General features: G+C 43.8%; 1 protein-coding gene across 1 annotated transcript in view; it reads right to left on the reverse strand.

Moving 5' to 3' along the window:
- Nucleotides 1-2,240: 2,240 nt before the first annotated feature.
- Polr2G (DNA-directed RNA polymerase II subunit Rpb7) overlaps nucleotides 2,241-17,880 on the reverse strand; it is a 41,011-nt gene continuing 25,371 nt past the window's right edge. Inside the window, exons 7-8 of the mRNA XM_075698945.1 lie at nucleotides 13,308-13,341; nucleotides 2,241-2,636 (exon numbers count right to left, since the gene is read on the reverse strand). Coding sequence (XP_075555060.1) covers nucleotides 2,626-2,636; nucleotides 13,308-13,341 — 45 coding nt within the window. The 3' untranslated portion in view covers nucleotides 2,241-2,625. The remainder of the gene's footprint in view (nucleotides 2,637-13,307; nucleotides 13,342-17,880) is intronic.

The following is a 17,880-nucleotide window of genomic DNA, read 5'->3' on the forward strand; positions in this document are numbered from 1 at the left end:
CAAAAATGGCCGCCTCCTGCGCTGGAGCCTCGCTTTGCAACAATATTCGTTTGAGGTGCGTTACAAAAAGGGGAGTCTCAACGGTAACGCCGATGGCATAAGTCGAGGCCCCTAACGTAGGAATCAGCCTCAAAGTTGTTTGTTACTGATGTTTTCTACCTGAGCCAGGATATTTAACATATATGCTTTTCTTTAGTGTTTCAAAGTCATGACGTGCTTTCTAGTGCAATTTTCCAATTGTGGACGCGTTCTGAGTGCTGCTAGACTACTGTAAGGAACTAGGCAGTAGTAAAAAAAAAGGGGGGAAAGAGCCTGGCATGGCTTAGTGAGGGTTGTGTCGTGCTTGCTGACTGAGCAGTTGAGTTTCGGCGTAGTTCTAAGCTTTCTGGGAACGATAACAAAAATGGCAACTCTTCCGAAGTCACTTTGCAGTGTCCTGTGTGAACCTGAACGTGAGAACGAGGCCTTCTCTGTGCGCTGCGCTCAAGAAACGCCGAGGGACGACAGACTTCGGTTATGAGCATCATCGAGCGACATCCCTCCGGACAGCGGATGCAGTCCCCTGACCATCGGGATCTCCTTCTCCCGGCGGGGCGGTCTGTTACGTTTCGCCTACGACGCGCGGTATAGCCGGCGCCGATGCAACGGACGCCGGGGCTTCGTTCAAAGTGGCGGACATTTTGGCCCGTTCAGCGCTGCCCCAACGCTTCCTGCCAAGCGCGTCCAGGCATGTTTCAATGCCACGTGTCTTCGTGTGTGTGTGTGTGCATGTTGGTGCCCACGCTTGTCAAAGCGCGGCAGCCGGGGAGAGGAGCTCCCCAACTGTGAAGCGAGGAGGTCTGACAGCGCCGGCCCGGCGGATGAGTCACTTCTCGTCTCAACGTGTCCGTGCGCCGCCGTCACGTGCGCCTCATCCCGAGCCATTCCTTCTTTGCCTCGACTCCGAGAGTATAAAAGCAGCTGCCCCCGGATGCCGAGAAAGGCTTCGAATTCTTCCATCGAGTAACGTGCTCTCCCGTCTCGCCACTTCGGTCGACCTGACCGGCCGCTCTTTTGCGATGCTATAATAAACAAGTTGTTCTGTTAGCAGTCGACTCATGCTTTGCCAGGACCTTCGGATGCTTCCAGCTGTGCCCCAGGCCGCCAGGCCAACGCTACCCTTGGGGCTTGCGACCCCAGATGCAACAATGTGGATGGTGTTTACAGTGGAAATTTAAAACAATGTTGAAGTGAGAACATACGGATGAGGCAACCACCTCTATTGCTTCTAATGCACTTTTCCTCCTATTGTCAAGATTTGCAGAAATAAACTAAAGGTATGAATTAAAAGCCATGCACATCCACACCAACAATGATGCAATAACTTATTAGCCACAATAAAGTTTTAAGTGAAAAAAAACGAGGCAAATAAGAAAACCTCAAATGATGTCGGTGACAAAACACTGGTAATGACAATTTAGGTCTGGGGGGGGGGGGCAAACATTTTTGCGCATATGCGTTTGCTGCTAGATTATATGGACCTATAATAGGAAACTTGCGAATGTATCGAAGTACCTTAATATACAAATGAAAAGTATTTTGTTGGACACAATAATTGCAATAGTATCTTGTATCTGTATCTCAAATACTTGTTGCCCGAGTATTTTGTGCCACATCATGATATAACTGCAAAGTACCCTCACCCAACCCTGCAAGACCCGCATGGTCACACACAGCAGTGCCATGTGCAGATGCTGCCGGAGTAGAACGCCACCCGGTGCCTTGCGTGCTATGGAAGACGGCGCACTTCTTACCTTGAGCACACGAGCTCAAGCCACTATCTTCAGCTCGCCCTAGCAAGCTTTCACTTGCACCCACAACGAATGGCACGCCGCCACGATGTTATCGCACTTGGACCTTATTTGAAACATCACGGTGACACCGATGGTGTAAGTTTGCTTGGGGTGGTCCATATAGTTACTTTATCACAATAAGATCAACACAAGCTTACAAGTTATAATTCAAAGAGGAAACAAGTGTAGCTGAAGAGACAATGAAAATGCTAGAGCCCTCTGCTGAAATGGTGCAGGTTCGGTCACGGGGGAAGGCCTTCAAGCAGAAAACAAGCGGTTCGGCCCGTCACTTTCTTTTCTTTGTTTCACGGTGATTCATGTTACCCACCTCGTGTCTTGTTCTGTCGCGATGTTGTCATCTTCTGTCTTACCAGGTACAAACGCTGCAGTAATAGCAGACGACAGCCGTTCTGCTGGAGTCAACAAGATAAAAATTTATTTCACTTTCTGTACAACAGGGCTCAATTAAAAATTTAACACCAGGGATATCCGAAAACAAAATTCACCATTCTACCCTTAGTTCCACACAAGCACTGCTCTTAAGAAACAGCTGAGCCAAGCCACGGAGCCATTTCTCGGACAACCAAGGAATGTAAATCGAGAAAAGAATAACCCTTGACACATGATTTCCTTTTTCATTTTAAGTGCACCTGAATGTGAACCAAGATTTGCAGTCTCCACTGAATAATGTGCATGATTTGCACACAATGAGGCTTTTGTCCTTCTTGACAGAGGTTGGAGCTATGACAGGTAGGTGACTATGATGAGATATGAAGAGCACCGGGCTGCAAGTTCAGCTCAGACCTGTAAAAACAATGTGAGAGACAGCACAATAATGACCAGCGTCAGAAGCATGCGCATTTACTAAGATCACATTTTTAAGTAAAGAAGGAACTAGGAAAGAGAAATAACTAAACCTCGGAACAACAAATACACAGGTAGCGAATTACCAGATGTAACAAACCTGAGTTAAAAATTGTTGAATTTTATTCTACGGTGCTCACAGAATGAAACGTGTCCATCCAGGGCTACCTAATGCACACACTTTTATTTCCACTGGCTGAACTTTGTGTCATATCGACGTAATTTTGTAGTGTACACTTAGATCGGAGTTTGCGCCACCTTTGGTGACCACATTCCTAGCAACATGACATAGTGCTCTTGAGTGATTTGCATATCTGCAGGGTTGTACTAAATGCTCCCTGTTCTGTCTCATTCCCAGAGCACTGTACATATCAGCATGCATGCCCACAATGAATATAGCATATAATGAAGGTAGTTTCATGGTTAGATGTGACTTGGTTATAACAACATTGAACTTAGTGCAAATATACTGCAACAAAGCTTTTGTTTCGGCCAGTTGGTTCATAGCTGAAAACCTTGATGAGTAGCGCAGAGAAACGTGGACCAAGAAAGACGCAAGTACACAGGACGGGTGCAAACACAAAAACGAGCTCAGAGGACTAGAAATATATTACAGAAATATGTTGTTATTTTTTACGCTACTCGTCAAGGTTTTCAGCAATGAACCAACTGGGCCAAAGAAAAGCTTTATTGCAGCATATTTCTAGTCCTCCGGACTCTCCCTTGTGTTTGTGCCCATTCTGTATACTTGTGTCTTTCTCGGACCATGTTTCCTCGCGCTACTGGTCAAAGTGTTCAGTTAGTACAAATGGTTTTCGTAAAGAAGGCAGTTAACAAGCATGTCGACTGTCTTTGGTGAGGCACGATAAAGAGAGGGTAATCTTACAAGATATTTTAGATACATCTGTGCACTGAAATTTCGTTTTTTTTTTTTTGTGCTTCATGGCCAATATGTATCTAGTGTATCTGCAACAAGTGCCATCTTGGTTTTGTTTTGTTAGTGAATTCCTGCATTTTTCTTTTTTGCTTTCTTTCTCTCTCTCTCTCTCTTTTTCCGCCTTCCATGGAAGTAACAGCGCCTTGGTCCATGCACAATTAGCTAGTGATTGGGCGGCTCCAGCGGCTTTTGAGCGTTCCATGTCTCAGATACGAATTTGCGGTTGGGCTTCTCGAGCAAGCCCAACCGCACCCTGTGACCGATGATGATGCGGTGGTCTTCTATGACGGTCACCCCGTGCTCTATCTGCCATGGCTGTTTGCTTGATTCGTTGCTACCTGTCTGTGTGCTCTGCTCCACTCCTTGCTAGCTTTCCAATCGCTTGTCGCACTTTATAGAGTCTTCACCGTCATTATGATCTCTCGCCATGCCTTCTGCTCTGACAGTTTTATGTAGCCTGCCCAATGGTTGCGTGGTCGGACATAATGCATGGAATGAAACTACACGTGTTCATTCAGTGGCTCGGTGCACAGAAGCATTCCATGAAGTTTGTCCGCATGGCAAAGCTGATTCTGGTGAAGCAGGCCACCAAAAACGATTATGCCGAACCGTCGGCGACGCAGCTTCTGTTCTATCGGTACAAGATAATGATTGCATCGACTCCGCCAGTGACGTATCTACTGCACCATCAGTACAAGAATGCATCATTTCAAGGGTGCCTGGTGTCCCGAATGTATCGACCTTGGCAATCTCAGCCTGCACATGGACTAGGCCAGAAAACAAAGTGAGCAGAACAGGAAGCAAAAAAAAAAGAAGTGTGCAAAGACACTCTAGCTGTTCTGCGAAGTCACCTTATGCCTGGAAATGTGCATGCAACTTTCAAAAGCTGTTTTCTCAAAATCAACTTTTTGCTTGGTCTTGCTGTTTAGTCGAGCAAAATCTCCAAAACTGCACCGCAAATTTTTTATTCTGCACTGCAATCAATTTCCTAGGGCAAGACAAGTTCGTTTTTTTCTATATGTTTTGTCAGGAATTTGTGATAAGGAATTAAAATTTGACAATTGCAAGTCCAATCAACAACACCAATTTCAGTTCTGTGCTAGAAGTTTTATGCAATGAAACTTTCAAAAAGGGCTCTGTCTTGCCCTGAGGTACCCATCGAGGCATCATCATAATGAATTTCACAGTGCCAGCACATTTTGCCATTTCTCCAGACTCTGCCCTAAGGGACCCAAGTAACATATTCTGACATTACTCCTGTAACTTTGATTTTTGGTTATCAACACCAAAAAATAAATAAAAGAAGAGAAGAGACGGTCTGTCAAAATTACGCAGAGTTATTTTGTGCTTTGTTTGGTTTTAATGATGGTCGAGAAGTGTAGTCTTTTGTTCAACATATCCTGAAAATTGCAACTAATTATGCGAAGCCGGCGATTTCCAAATTCAGAATGTAACATCAGTACTGACGCATGAATGGCAAAACAAACTCTCATACTGCACATTACATTCCTTCATTTCTACAATAAAAGCTCATTAATTCGGAAAACCAGATAATTCAGTCATCCTCTGATGCCGGCAGGAGTATGCATTATTCAGTGGCATCAAATTCAGGTTAATTCAGGTGTATTTAGCCACACACTGGATAATTCAGACTCTCGAAGCACGGCGAGTGCAGATCACTGCAAATGTGCAATGCAAAAGAGCAAGAGTCACGGCAGCATCCAAATGAAACACGCCGGCGGAATCCGCATCATACCGTACGGGAACAAAAGCTTCGTGCCAATTTGTGCATTTTTAGCCCTTATTCTTGCACTTACCACCATGCATAACACCGCACTGTCCACGCGAGTTCAGAACTGAGTGGAACTGAGTACTGTGACTCGAGATGGCGTGTGCGTGCATGTATAATTAAGGGACACAGACTGTTTTTTTTTTTTTTACTACTAATATTTCCTTTCACGAACTACGTTCTGTGTCAGTGGCCTCTTTCCAATCTTAATACACGGTGTTGCTGCAAAGTTAACTTTACGGAACCAGTAAAAACCACAATCGCACCAAGACATGCTTATCGGGACTGACGGTCATGCACTTCTGTCATTTCGGGGTGGGGCCATGGGCGGGGCTTGACAGGCTTAACCTCAAGTATACACTCATTGCTTCGTAACAATCTCGAGAGCGAATTTGCCTCTGCACAGCTAAATTTATGTGACTTGCCACCTTCAACGCAAGATGCCGGAGCATTGCAGAATGGCGATGAATGAAATGGCAACAAAATACATGGGAGTCAATGGGTTTCCACTCGGGATCACGAGCATGCTATGTAGCAGACGAAAAAATGCAACAGCGAGGAATGTATCAATGAGATTCCACTGAATATACTATGTATCATTGCAAATTTATTACTGTACATTTGGCTGCATTGACAGAACGTCTCTGGAGCCGACTACTACAAAAGTGTCAACAGCTTTAAATGCCCGCCACACCTTCTCGCACTGAATTTCAGTAACCGCTGTTGCACACTCCAAGATAAACCTAAAGCTTCAAAACATGTATTTCCTAGAAAGCATGTGCATTACTTGCTGCTATTAAAGAAAGGTTAACATTATCATAAAGTATAGCCTTTCGCATTAGGTTTGAAAATTAATTCCGCACGTCCCACAAATTCTGGCAGCAAGCAACTGCGGCTGTTGCACCAGCAAAATTGCAGACATGTCAAAAGGACCCTCTGAAAATTGCATTTCGACATGTGCTGCTGCACAAGTTATTTCCCTTGAGGTTACGATATGTGAAATGGTCTTTACGTGTTCAATTGCAACATGGCCTTGGACGGCTTCTTTGACTGCTAGAATTATGAATTTTCAAAGACTGCAATCATCACATAGCTTCACATGGTTCCAACTCTACCCTTGACGTCTCCATTGAAGAGGGCAGCAATTAAGCCAGGAAACTGCTGGAAAATGAGTGTTGCAAAGGAACCTACAATGATATGGCTACTGGAGTGCAGTCAGCCTCTATTTTAGTGGCAGAAGATAGAGACCTGTTGCATATGGAGACCATACTTTGGCTTGCCTGTAGCAGCAGCCATGCAAATAGCCAACATACAGGCTGACGAGGTCACACGCAAGCACGTGTGCAGCAACACGTGGACCAGCTTTTCTGGCCACTCATGGAATAAAGACTTAATTTCTGGCTAATTCAACACTTCAGGCTCTGTTTATTCACACTCTTAGGTGGTCCCCACCAATTCCGAATCATCATCGAGTGCAGGTTATTGAGTGCGACACAGTCGATCCTGGATTTAGTATCCGTCTTGAAGGGAATCGCAAATTAGTTCAATATATTGACAATACAAAACATAAAATGTGCCTATTTGAAGCGTATCTGAGATCTCCGCCCCATCCCGGACAGTTTCTCGAAACCAGGAAAAGCCGTAATTCATCGATTTGTTCTCCAAGGCCGTGTCGAATGCAAACAAACATGGACACATTTCTTGCAGACGAATATCGCAAGTTGCTTGGCACCACAGAACAATCTTTGATATACTGATGCAATGCTAACCCTAAATGTGTGCGCTGCTCAACCGTGCACGCCGAAGCGTGTGTTGTGCGTTCTTTATTGAAGGCAGAAATGAACGCACCGCAAAAGTAAACCAGCCTGTTGAATATGCACTTTGCTGCTTTCACTGTACTAGTACCGCGAATCGCACCTGAGCGTGCCAAGGCGCATGTTCATTATACTGCAATACCAAAAATGTGCCTTTTATAGGGGCATTACACGGCTCACTTTCAATCGGGATCGAATTTCTCTGTCCCGACTGGATCTTTTTCTGCAGGAGGGAGTCAATCGCAGTCAAGAATCTCAATCCGAATCGGGCTCTATTGCAACTGAAAGTGGTCGTGTAACACCGGTATGAAATGGCCGATCGTCACCGATGGGAATGAGCCAGGCAGACTGTCTTGTCGGGTTTCAGAACCAACTTCCTGTTAGAACCAGTCATCCCCACTTCTGGACCACCTTGAAAAAGTCAGTGCGCTTCTACTCATGGTGCCGATCGGCGCTCCGACACCTCACGGTTCCTTTGTTCTCTGCCCTTTCCCTCCGGGTGCTGCTTCAGTGACTGCCTTCAGCTTGCAGAACAGTTGAACAGATTCCCACTCACGTGTAATTGTGTGAGCACGAAAAAAAAATGCGTGCTCACTGCAGAGACCTAAATCGCACATTGACAAGTCTTGCGCGCCGATGCCGCAACGGTCTTTCCACGAAAGTGTGGATGTGGCATGCCGTAGTTGTTCTATTCAAACTGTGCAAGGATTCTTACAAGTGGAAGTTAGGTTGTGTTCATTCCGGCTGTTCACAGAACATTAAAATGCCATTCGCAGAAAGCCCTGGTCTACAACAAGACAAACCCAGTGCCACAGCCATGTTGAGCTCAGCATCGCCTCCATGCTCGGCCTCATTCAGTGAAAAGACCGAGTGTCATCCGCACTTTGTTGTCAAATGTGCATTGAAATGGGAGGCTGTATGCATTCTTGCAGCAGAGTGGCAATCTACTCTTGCCGATAACGAAAGGCTGCAGTTTGCATGAGCCATGGTCTTATACCAGCAAGGAAAACTGAGAAAGTACCCGACTCGTTTTTCCTCCCAAGCAAGCACTTCCCTCCAGATTCAATCCACCGTTTAGCAGCATCTGATGGAATGGTGCCGTTTCAAATTTAATATTACAGTTATAATGATATATCACTACTAAATTATTACTATTATTATTAAATATTTCCGATAACGGAAAGTGATCGGATGACTATAAGGAGAAGCGCACTTGCACGGACGCAGCACGCCCCAGCGTTCGATATATCGAATGTGGTCACAAACGGGAGTTCAATATTCGCATAGTACATCATTTTTGCACGATTTCCAACAGAACTTTTCAACTCTAAGACATAGACAATAATTCAATGTGTCCCGAGTATGGATACAATATATCCAGGATCCACTGTATTCAAAGGGACTCTCTTTTGTTCAAACGCTGTTTCACTCACATAATTTTCTGGTCTGCTTGGAGTTTGAACTAACAAAGTCCCACTGCACAAGCGCAAGAAAAGCTATACTACGGGTTGGCTGTAGAGAGCTTTAGTTTATCCATGAACATATTCCACATCATGGAATATCAAAACATTGGAGACGTAGACATGGGTAGTCACATCGGGGGCGCCATGCTGTGGCACAGAGTTTAACTACAGAGGAAGATGCATAAATATTATTGCAGTTATCAACCATATTATACTTAGCCGCTGGTATAAAGAGTGGGCAGTGGAGCAGCGCTTATGACAGTATGCTTTATATGCGTCATTTCTTCGCTCCTCAGGTGTTGCTGATCCTGGCGATTGTTTCACCGTCTGCGCCCCTGCATATCTACCCTCAGGCTGGCGCTTGCGCGGTTGCTGATCATGGCCAACGTGTTTTCGTCGACAGCACACATGCTGAGACCTACGAGCCGCTTTCACACAGTTGGCTGCTGGACAGGAAGCTCATCGCTTCTGGGAGGACTACACCGGAAGAAACGCCCATGCCCGGCTTCTTCATAAGCAACACGCGAATGGTCTACCACTTAGTGGGCAGTGGAGCAGCGCTTATGACAGTATGCTTCATATGCATCATTTCTTCGCTCCTCAGGTGCGTAACAATTTGGCTTTGTACGCTAGACCGAGTGACAATCGCTCCCTATTGCTGCTCTCCTGCCCACTTGTTTTCTTTGATAGTGTGTGCAACTGCATTAATATGAGTCTGCTGTTGTTAAAATGTGGCGATGTCGAGGAAAACCCAGGGCCTCCAAAACCACAGAAATCAAGCCAAGATGTCATTGCTTCTAATAGTGCTAATGAACTTCAGTCCGATGAAATTAGTTCTGTCCTACAAATGCTAAAAGACAAAAAAAAAACAGGTGAGCTTGCCAAAGGCCAGGCTGAGTTAAAAAAGGACATGAAGGACGTCAAAACAAGCCAACAAGTTATTGAAAGCAAGCTAACTGACATTTACCGCCGCCTGGAATCGCTGGAAAAGAAATCCGAAACGCTTGACAATGTCTCTAGTGATTTGGTTAAAGTGCAACAATCAGAGGAAAGCTTGGAAAAGCAGCAGGTCGCCCTTACAGCTCGTCTAGATGATCTGGAGGACAGAACAAGGCGTAAAAACCTAATTTTTTTATGGCATACCTGACTCCCGTGAATCATGGCTGCAGACAGAACAGAAAACAATCGCTGCCTTGTCGTCTGCGATGGAACGTGATCTGCCACTGAACTCGGTTGAACGCGCGCATCGTATCGGAGCCTTTTCAGACGGGAAGTGCCGCCCCGTCATAATGAAATTAACCAACTTTAAGGTCAAGGGAACCATACTTTCCTCACGGAGCAAGCTGAAAGGTAACAACGTTTTTGTTTCTGAGGACTTCTCGCCCGCTACAAGGCACGCAAGGAAAAAGCTTATCTAATTTGGGAAGCGCCAGCCCAATTCTTCCCCGTTTCAGATACGATTTAATAAGCTTTTTAATGGCAGGCAATCCTTCCTGTATGACCCAACGAGTGACTGCGTCAAGCAAATCAAGCATGCACTCTCTGATGGCGTGGTCACAGCTGTCAGTTCAGGCAGTCCCTTTGCTACGTAGGAACACGCGCGGGGTAGTGGCGTTGTTTCATCAGCACATGTCCCAGTGCTTCTTGCTAATGTAAGAAGTGTGATAAACAAGTGCGAAGCAATTAACTCTCTCGTCGACAACTGCGGTGCCAGTATAATCACTCTAACTGATACGTGGTTGCATCCTCAGGTGTACGACTGTGAAATTTTTGACGTATCCCGCTTTCATCTCTTCCGTTGTGATCGCATAGCTGGCCACGGTGGAGGTGCATTGCTTGCCATTTCAAAATCTTTGCCTTGTCATCAAGTTACCTTTCACAGCAACCTAGAAATAGTGTGCGCCTGCACTGACCTAGGCCATTGAAAATTTATTTTCGCTGTTTGTTACCGCCCTCCCTCTTACCCGTCTTCTTTCACTGCTGAACTTCATGACGCACTACACACACTTTTTGTGCTGCATCCAAAAGCACCTGTTATATTAATGGGGGACTTTAACTTCCCGAATATAAATTAGAATGCTGACCCACCTGCTTGTTATCTATATTCTTCAAAGTGTAATGAATTTCTTGATCTTTGTTCTTCATTTCCTTTAACTCAACTAGTATCTGAACCAACAAGAATTTCAAAGGGTACTGCCAACATCTTAGACTTGACATTATGCTCTCATCCTGACCTTATTACGAATGTTTCATGTATACCTGGTGTAAGCGACCATCTAGTTCTTTCATTTAACGTTACGTCTCCTCTGTCAGAGCCGGCTGTTAAAAAAAAGTTAATATATGACTACGACAAGGCAAACTTTAATGATATAAACTTGGCATTATCTAACTTCCTTGACCTCTTCTTAAGCAACTTCGATGATCGCACGGTTGACAATAACTGGATCATATTCAGAAACAAAGTACATGAACAAACTGATAAGTTTATTCCGTCGCATATCATATCGTCAAATTTTAAGGCGCCTTGGTTTAATTCCCACCTAAAGAGGCTTTGTAATCGTAAAAAGCACCTGTACCGCATCGCAAAAAAAAGTCGCTTGGCATCTAAGTGGGACGCTTACAAGGACGCCAACGAAGCTTACATAGCAGCTAAAAAACTCGCTAAAAGTATGTTTCAAGAACACACTTTGCCTACAATACTTACAGAAGACCCAAAAAAGTTTTGGCGCATCATAAACCCTTCCAAAGATGATACAATAACCTTAGCTGATTCTAGTAGATCAAAAATACCCGACGTTGAATGTCCCCGAACCCTAAACTCCGTTTTTTGCAGTAATTTCGCTCTATGTCCTGATCCTGTGTTTCCCACCCTAAATAGCTGCAATTACCCGGCCATGAATTTTATTAGGATCGAGCCACTTGGGGTAGAAACAGCAATTAAATATCTAAAGATGTCGTCAAGCCCTGGCCCAGACCTGGTTACCGCAAAGTTTTTGAAAAACACTTCTGTTCACTCATCTTTATTACTTTCAAAAATATTCCAGCAATCTTTGGACACCCATCAGCTCCCTGCAGACTGGAAAATTGGGAAGGTGGTTCCACTTCACAAGTACGGCAACAAATGCTCACCTCATAACTACCGCCCCATTTCCCTCACTAGCATTCCTTGTAAAGTACTCGAACACATCTTGTTTTCTCATTTAGTTAAGCACTTAGATGATAACTCATTCTTCACACAAGCACAGCACGGTTTCCACATACATTTGTCCTGTGAAACACAACTGCTTTCGTTCACTCACGATCTTCATCTTATTCTTGATAAAGGTTCATGCGCAGACTGTGTTTTCTTCGACTTTGAAAAGGCTTTCGAAAAGGCATGCCACAAACTACTAATCTTTAAGCTTAGTAAACTAAATCTTGACCCTAATCTGTTTGCATGGCTAGAGCACTTTCTCCTTAATCGATCCCAGTTCGTTGCACTTAACAACCACTTCTCTACATTAACCCCTGTTGAATCTGGCGTTCCTCAAGGATCAGTGTTAGGCCCTCTCCGTTTTTTAATTTATATTAATGACTTACCCAATGAAATTTCTTTTAACATTTATCTCTTTGCCGATGATTGCGTTATTCTTCGTAAAACTTCTGATGCCGATGATGCTAACATTCTGCAAAACGACATTAACGCTGTCTGTGACTGGTGCGACTTGTGGTTAATGATACTAAACCCATCTAAGTGCAAAACCATGCGTGCAACCCGCAATGAACTTCCTCTTCCGACCTATTACCTTAGTAATACTGCCATGGAAGCAGTTACATTCTACAAATGCCTAGGTGTCCATTTAACCTCTACTCTTTCCTGGTCTTTACACATCGACAGCGTAATCAATAAAAGTAATCGCATGTTAGGTTATATCCGCCGTAACTTCTCTTCCGCTCCGTCGTCATTAAAGTTAATTTTGTACAAGAGCTAATTAGGAGCAAAATGGAATACGCTTCGTCAATTTGGGACCGATATGCTGAGACACTAATCCAGTCTCTTGCACGTGTTCAAAATAATGCCTCGCGTTTCATCCTAAGCAATTATAACGGCAGGGCTAGCGTAACTCCTATGAAAAACATCCTCCAACTTCTACCACTTTCTGCTCATCGCAAATGCTCTCGCATGGCTCTGTTTCATAAAATATACTTTCATAATTAATATCTGCGCGATAATCTTATTTCATCCCCAACCTACATTTCTCCTCGCATTGATCATCATCACAAAGTTGGAGTTTTGTAGTGTTGCACTAGAGCTTGTCACAAGTCTTTTATTCCTAGGACGTGTTAGGAATGGAACCACCTTCCCGCCGCGTTGATTGCTATTGAAGACCAGGCACAATTTCGTACAGCCATAATCAACACCATCGCTTCGGGCTTCACATGTCTGACTACATCACTTGCTGCCTTCTTTGTTTTCTTTGTTATGCAACCTTTTCTTTTTTTTTTACCCCACTCCCCTCTGCAATACCTTGTAGTCTTGAGGGTATAATAAATGAAATGAATAATGCAACTGCAGCAACACAGTTGTTAACATGCAGTGTTTTCTGTCAGATATTAACTCCCACTTACCAAGGTAGTCATCCATGAGCGTGCCAATAGCAAACTGTAAAACACAGAAACAAAAGAGGCAAATCAAGCATTGTAAATACGAAACAGTTATGAACACAACACACATAATGTCACAACAGCAAACCTGCCCAACACATAATTTCTGATATGCTGAGTTTAACACTCCAAAATGATGATTCAAGCACGAGAAACTTAAAGGGGCCCTGAACGACTTTTTACTGAAGTAAAGAAAGGCATTCGAGGTGAAAATAGGCCATTTCGGAAATACTTTGCTGCAAAAAGTACTTCAATGCATTGAGCAGAAGCCGAGTTATTGGCAATCAGACCTGGCCTCCACTGCACTCCCATTTCTTCTTCAATGCTTTGTACTGCGAAGGCTACAACGCAGTGGGGCATGCTCACAACACTCCGCCTTCTAGATGTCACCGTGGTGCACAGTTCAAATTTCATTTTGGATGTTAACGTAGATGCTACGCCTTACGCCTTCCACATTTGGTGCCTATGACGCGCTAAACATAAGCCAAATGCGGTTGTCCTCAGCAAACCGCAATACGCTTAGCCAGCGAACTTGTGGCGGCACCCCAAGGCAGCCACGGTATCTACGCCATGTAGCCAACTGCAGCTTGATATCAGCTATTGGCCAATAGCAGCTGTCTATGGGAATGATGAAATAGTGCATCCAATGACGAAATAGTGCGTTAGAAAAAAGTGAGGACAGGACCATCTGCTGAAAGAAAAGAGAGCGTTTGAGAGAAAAGTGATAGAGAGAAAGGTTTGATGATACGAAATGCAGATAGGTCGACCTGAGGTACATTGCTCTATCCAGATAGTCTGCGTTGGGGGAAGGCGAAAAGGGAAAGAGGAAGGAAAAAAGTCATGAGCCATTCTACTCTGTGAAGGTGGTTGACTAGCGAAGCTGTTTAGCACATGACACGGAGGTGACACATAATTTTGAACAAAGGTACGCACACTCATTTACTGTCTTGATCGGTGGTCATTATTTCACTCGCAACTGGAATCACATTCTTTGACAATGCCAAATCGACGCACGTACGCCACTAGGTGGTTGGTTGGACCGGATCGGTGTGGAATCGCAAGGGATGTGTCTGCAACACGGAATGCGTAAACTGCCTCCTTTTCGGTACTGACACATCCACGTTGAAATTACCAATGACAACAGGGGTAGTGTCATCGCAGCTAATTCACACAAAGTGAGTAGCCATGAACCTTATGAGACTATGAGTCATTGCATTCTTTGCTTGCTTCCGCGGGTATGAGCCACTGCTCATGGAGGTATGAGCAATTGGCGATGACAGTTTTCGACATGCTGCTCTGTATGTTTTATGCATGATTAATAAGAATTTAAGCACTGTTCACTTCACTTTGCAGAGTGCTTATAGCCTGAGTAAATCTTATCAAGCTTTACGGGGCTATGAGCCACTGCACTTTCTGCTTGCTTACGGGAGTATGAATGCTTATGGGGTATGAATCATTGGTGATAGTTTTTGTTCACGGAGAACAATAATGCACAGAACCCTAGCCATATACAGCTTCGCTGTAAAAGGCACATGATGGGTGACGATGATGAGGAAAGATGTAAAGAATATAGTAAGCTATTTGGACTACTTAAAGCCTACAGTTCTGGCCTGTGCTTTTTAAAAAATCAAGTAAGGCCTGGATGGCCTTAAAACTCAATTTGTCGTCAATTCGCAATCCGCTTGCGAGCGCCATACACCACGTACAACAGCAAAACTTGACTGAGACGTTCCCAGCAGCGTATGCTACCACTGACTGTTATTTCACCAAGCCCAAGAAGTCATTCAGGCCCCTTTAAAGCAAAACCCACAGTAGCATTTTTGACACTGTGGAGCAAACATTTACTAGCTAATCACTACTATACTCATTTTTAACACAAATAATGTTTCCCTGTTCTTTGGTACACACGCACTCATTATATCTAGAAATGAAGGTGATCCAGTTTCTAGTTTTCCTTGATGCAGTGCGGTGGACGCGTTGCTGGCTTTGTGGGATTAAATTTAAAAAATACTGCAGTCAAAACCAAAAGGTAGTCTGAAATTAAGTAAAAAAATACTAAATATTGACCTATTACTCAATATGCTGACTGTTCATCAAAGAATGCACATTATTCATTAGAAATGCTCTAAACAGGCACTCCGCTCCATATCACAGCTAGAACGGCCTGCCCCACCGGCATATGGAAACGTTCACGGAATTCATTCATTAAATATTGACATAACGGTGGCGGATGCTGTTGTATGCACTGAATCTATGAGAGGCTGACAGAGCTGTGTGCAGATCCAAAAAGTCAAGCCCTGTAAAATCTACTGAGCTACTGCGTTTGCGATTTTTTTTTAATCAGCTTTGTCAAATCGTGACACAAGTGAAAAGAATATTTTTTTGCGAAATTACTGCCATCAACACAACAATCAGTAAACAGCTTCTAAAAAATCAGGCATTTTACAAGAAAACTACAAAAGCTGGTAGGTATGAAACAGCCATACAAAAATTATGTGCATCTTTATTCCTTTATCCAACACGTTTTTTTTCAGAAAATCCACAAAATTCATGACTTTTTCAACTGGTTTTCAGCAAGCCTCTAGGTTCTCTTAGAAAACTTGCAGTGACAGCTCTGCAAAATGTAAAGCAAGGCTGTTATGCATCCGAAAGCCCCGAATTGTTTTTTTTCTTTTTCCCCACCAAACATTATACAATGTACAGCCACCATACTTAACCCAAACACGGATTGCTAATAATTTCCGGATATCGGTTGCCTTGAATTTCCCAGTTTAATAAGTATTCTTTCTGAAACACTTAATGTTTGCTCCTTACAAACAGTGTTTGTCCAATCTAAACCACTAGAAATCTGTACTCTACCTTCCTATTAAGTGCGACAGTAACATGCCATCCTGCCTAACAGTGGTCGTGATAAACTGCTGCACACAGGCAGTCAGAGCGTTCTTTGCATCCTAGAACCACGTTTAATAATTACCTGTTTTATTTTCTATTCTTCTTACCTTGCATCATTGGTTCACAAGAATCTGGTACGTATACCAGCGTAGGATGCATTGTCAGTCTATCAAATATTGTTGCTGGACAAATTTAGGTGAAGTTTAGTTCTGTTTAAGACACAAGTGCACATACAATTTTACAGGCTTCTGTAAGTATTAATCTGCACGGTCTTCCCACATATGGCTGACACCATAAAACAGTGATGCTATAGTTATTAAATGGATAAAGCCAAAGATCTGCACTGAATCAAGCTAGATTAGCTGTTTCTTCAAAGCTCTTATCTTCGCTCATTTGGCAAAAAAAATGTTTGATTACTACAGAAGGAATTGAAGGCTAAACATCCGTTTCTTGAATTTTGCTCTGATAACTCAGCACTGACATGTCGTTGTATGCCACAGGTTTCGCAGTACTTTCTCGTATTTCAACTGTTTTCACGCATGGAAAGTTCTCGAAACTTGCTAGCTTGAATATTCAGCTTCTTTAGAATGCACAGTAGTCCATTTTTACCGATGAACAAGTGGATTAGCCCCGAATAGATGCTATCGAAATCCATGACATCAATGTGGAAAGTTCAGGGTGGTGTCAGCACCTACGTTTTATACTGAAGGTTTTTTTACTTACCAAGCATCCTCTCACAGTAAGAGTAGCTGCTTTGCTGTAGCAGAAGCATAATTTACTAATAGTTAAACTTACTATTCATCTTTACTGTCCATTAAATGTCGAGGGAGCCTGGAATCAACAACGGCATGCTGTGCCGACACCTGAACAACACCACAAAGATGGCTGCACCGTATTTTGGCCATACACCAAGGCTGCCTCGTGAGAAGCAGCAAAATTCTGCGGGGCACACACATAAGTTGTGTTGACCGTTACTGTAGCTGAAGGAGATGCTAATTTATCAAAAACGACCCTGCGGTCTCTTCCTTACGCATCGGGCCTTCTGGGAAGAGAGGAAAGGAAAAGGGATGGGTTAGTGCCAAATTTATACACCATACTGGCAGTCACTTTGTTATCAGCAAGATTATGCTCCACACCTTGGAACATGTTTCATCTACGATAAGACAAAACGCGATGCTGTAATGCGGCACGCTGCAATTATTGAGCACACACAGACTGTGACGCGCGAACCACACAGCAGCGCATTTCTTCTGAGCACAGATAATGCACCCATAATGCCTAACCTGGCTGATAAGGCAGGTGGATGTCAGCAAAAAGTGCGGCAGCCACATACATCATTGTTTGTATATCTGAGCATCTGTACGAGCTGTATCATTGCACACTGTCGCCAAATGTCGCTGAAACATCTCTGAAAACAGCTTTATCGCTTTCCTCACGTCCTATGCTGACTTGCTGGTCAATCCCAGGTCTAATAGCGTTTTAAGCCAACCTGACTTTCGGTCGCATACTTGTTTTCCCCCAATCCTTCAAGACTGTCGCAATTGTGGATCAAGCCATATGTGTGATGTCATGGCCTTCACAGCACCGATTTGTGTTTGAGCGAACAGCCATCACATCCCCATAGAACTGTGGGCATTGGCAATAG

Source organism: Dermacentor variabilis, chromosome 7, assembly GCF_050947875.1.
Source record: "Dermacentor variabilis isolate Ectoservices chromosome 7, ASM5094787v1, whole genome shotgun sequence".
Taxonomy (NCBI): Eukaryota; Metazoa; Arthropoda; class Arachnida; order Ixodida; family Ixodidae; genus Dermacentor; species Dermacentor variabilis.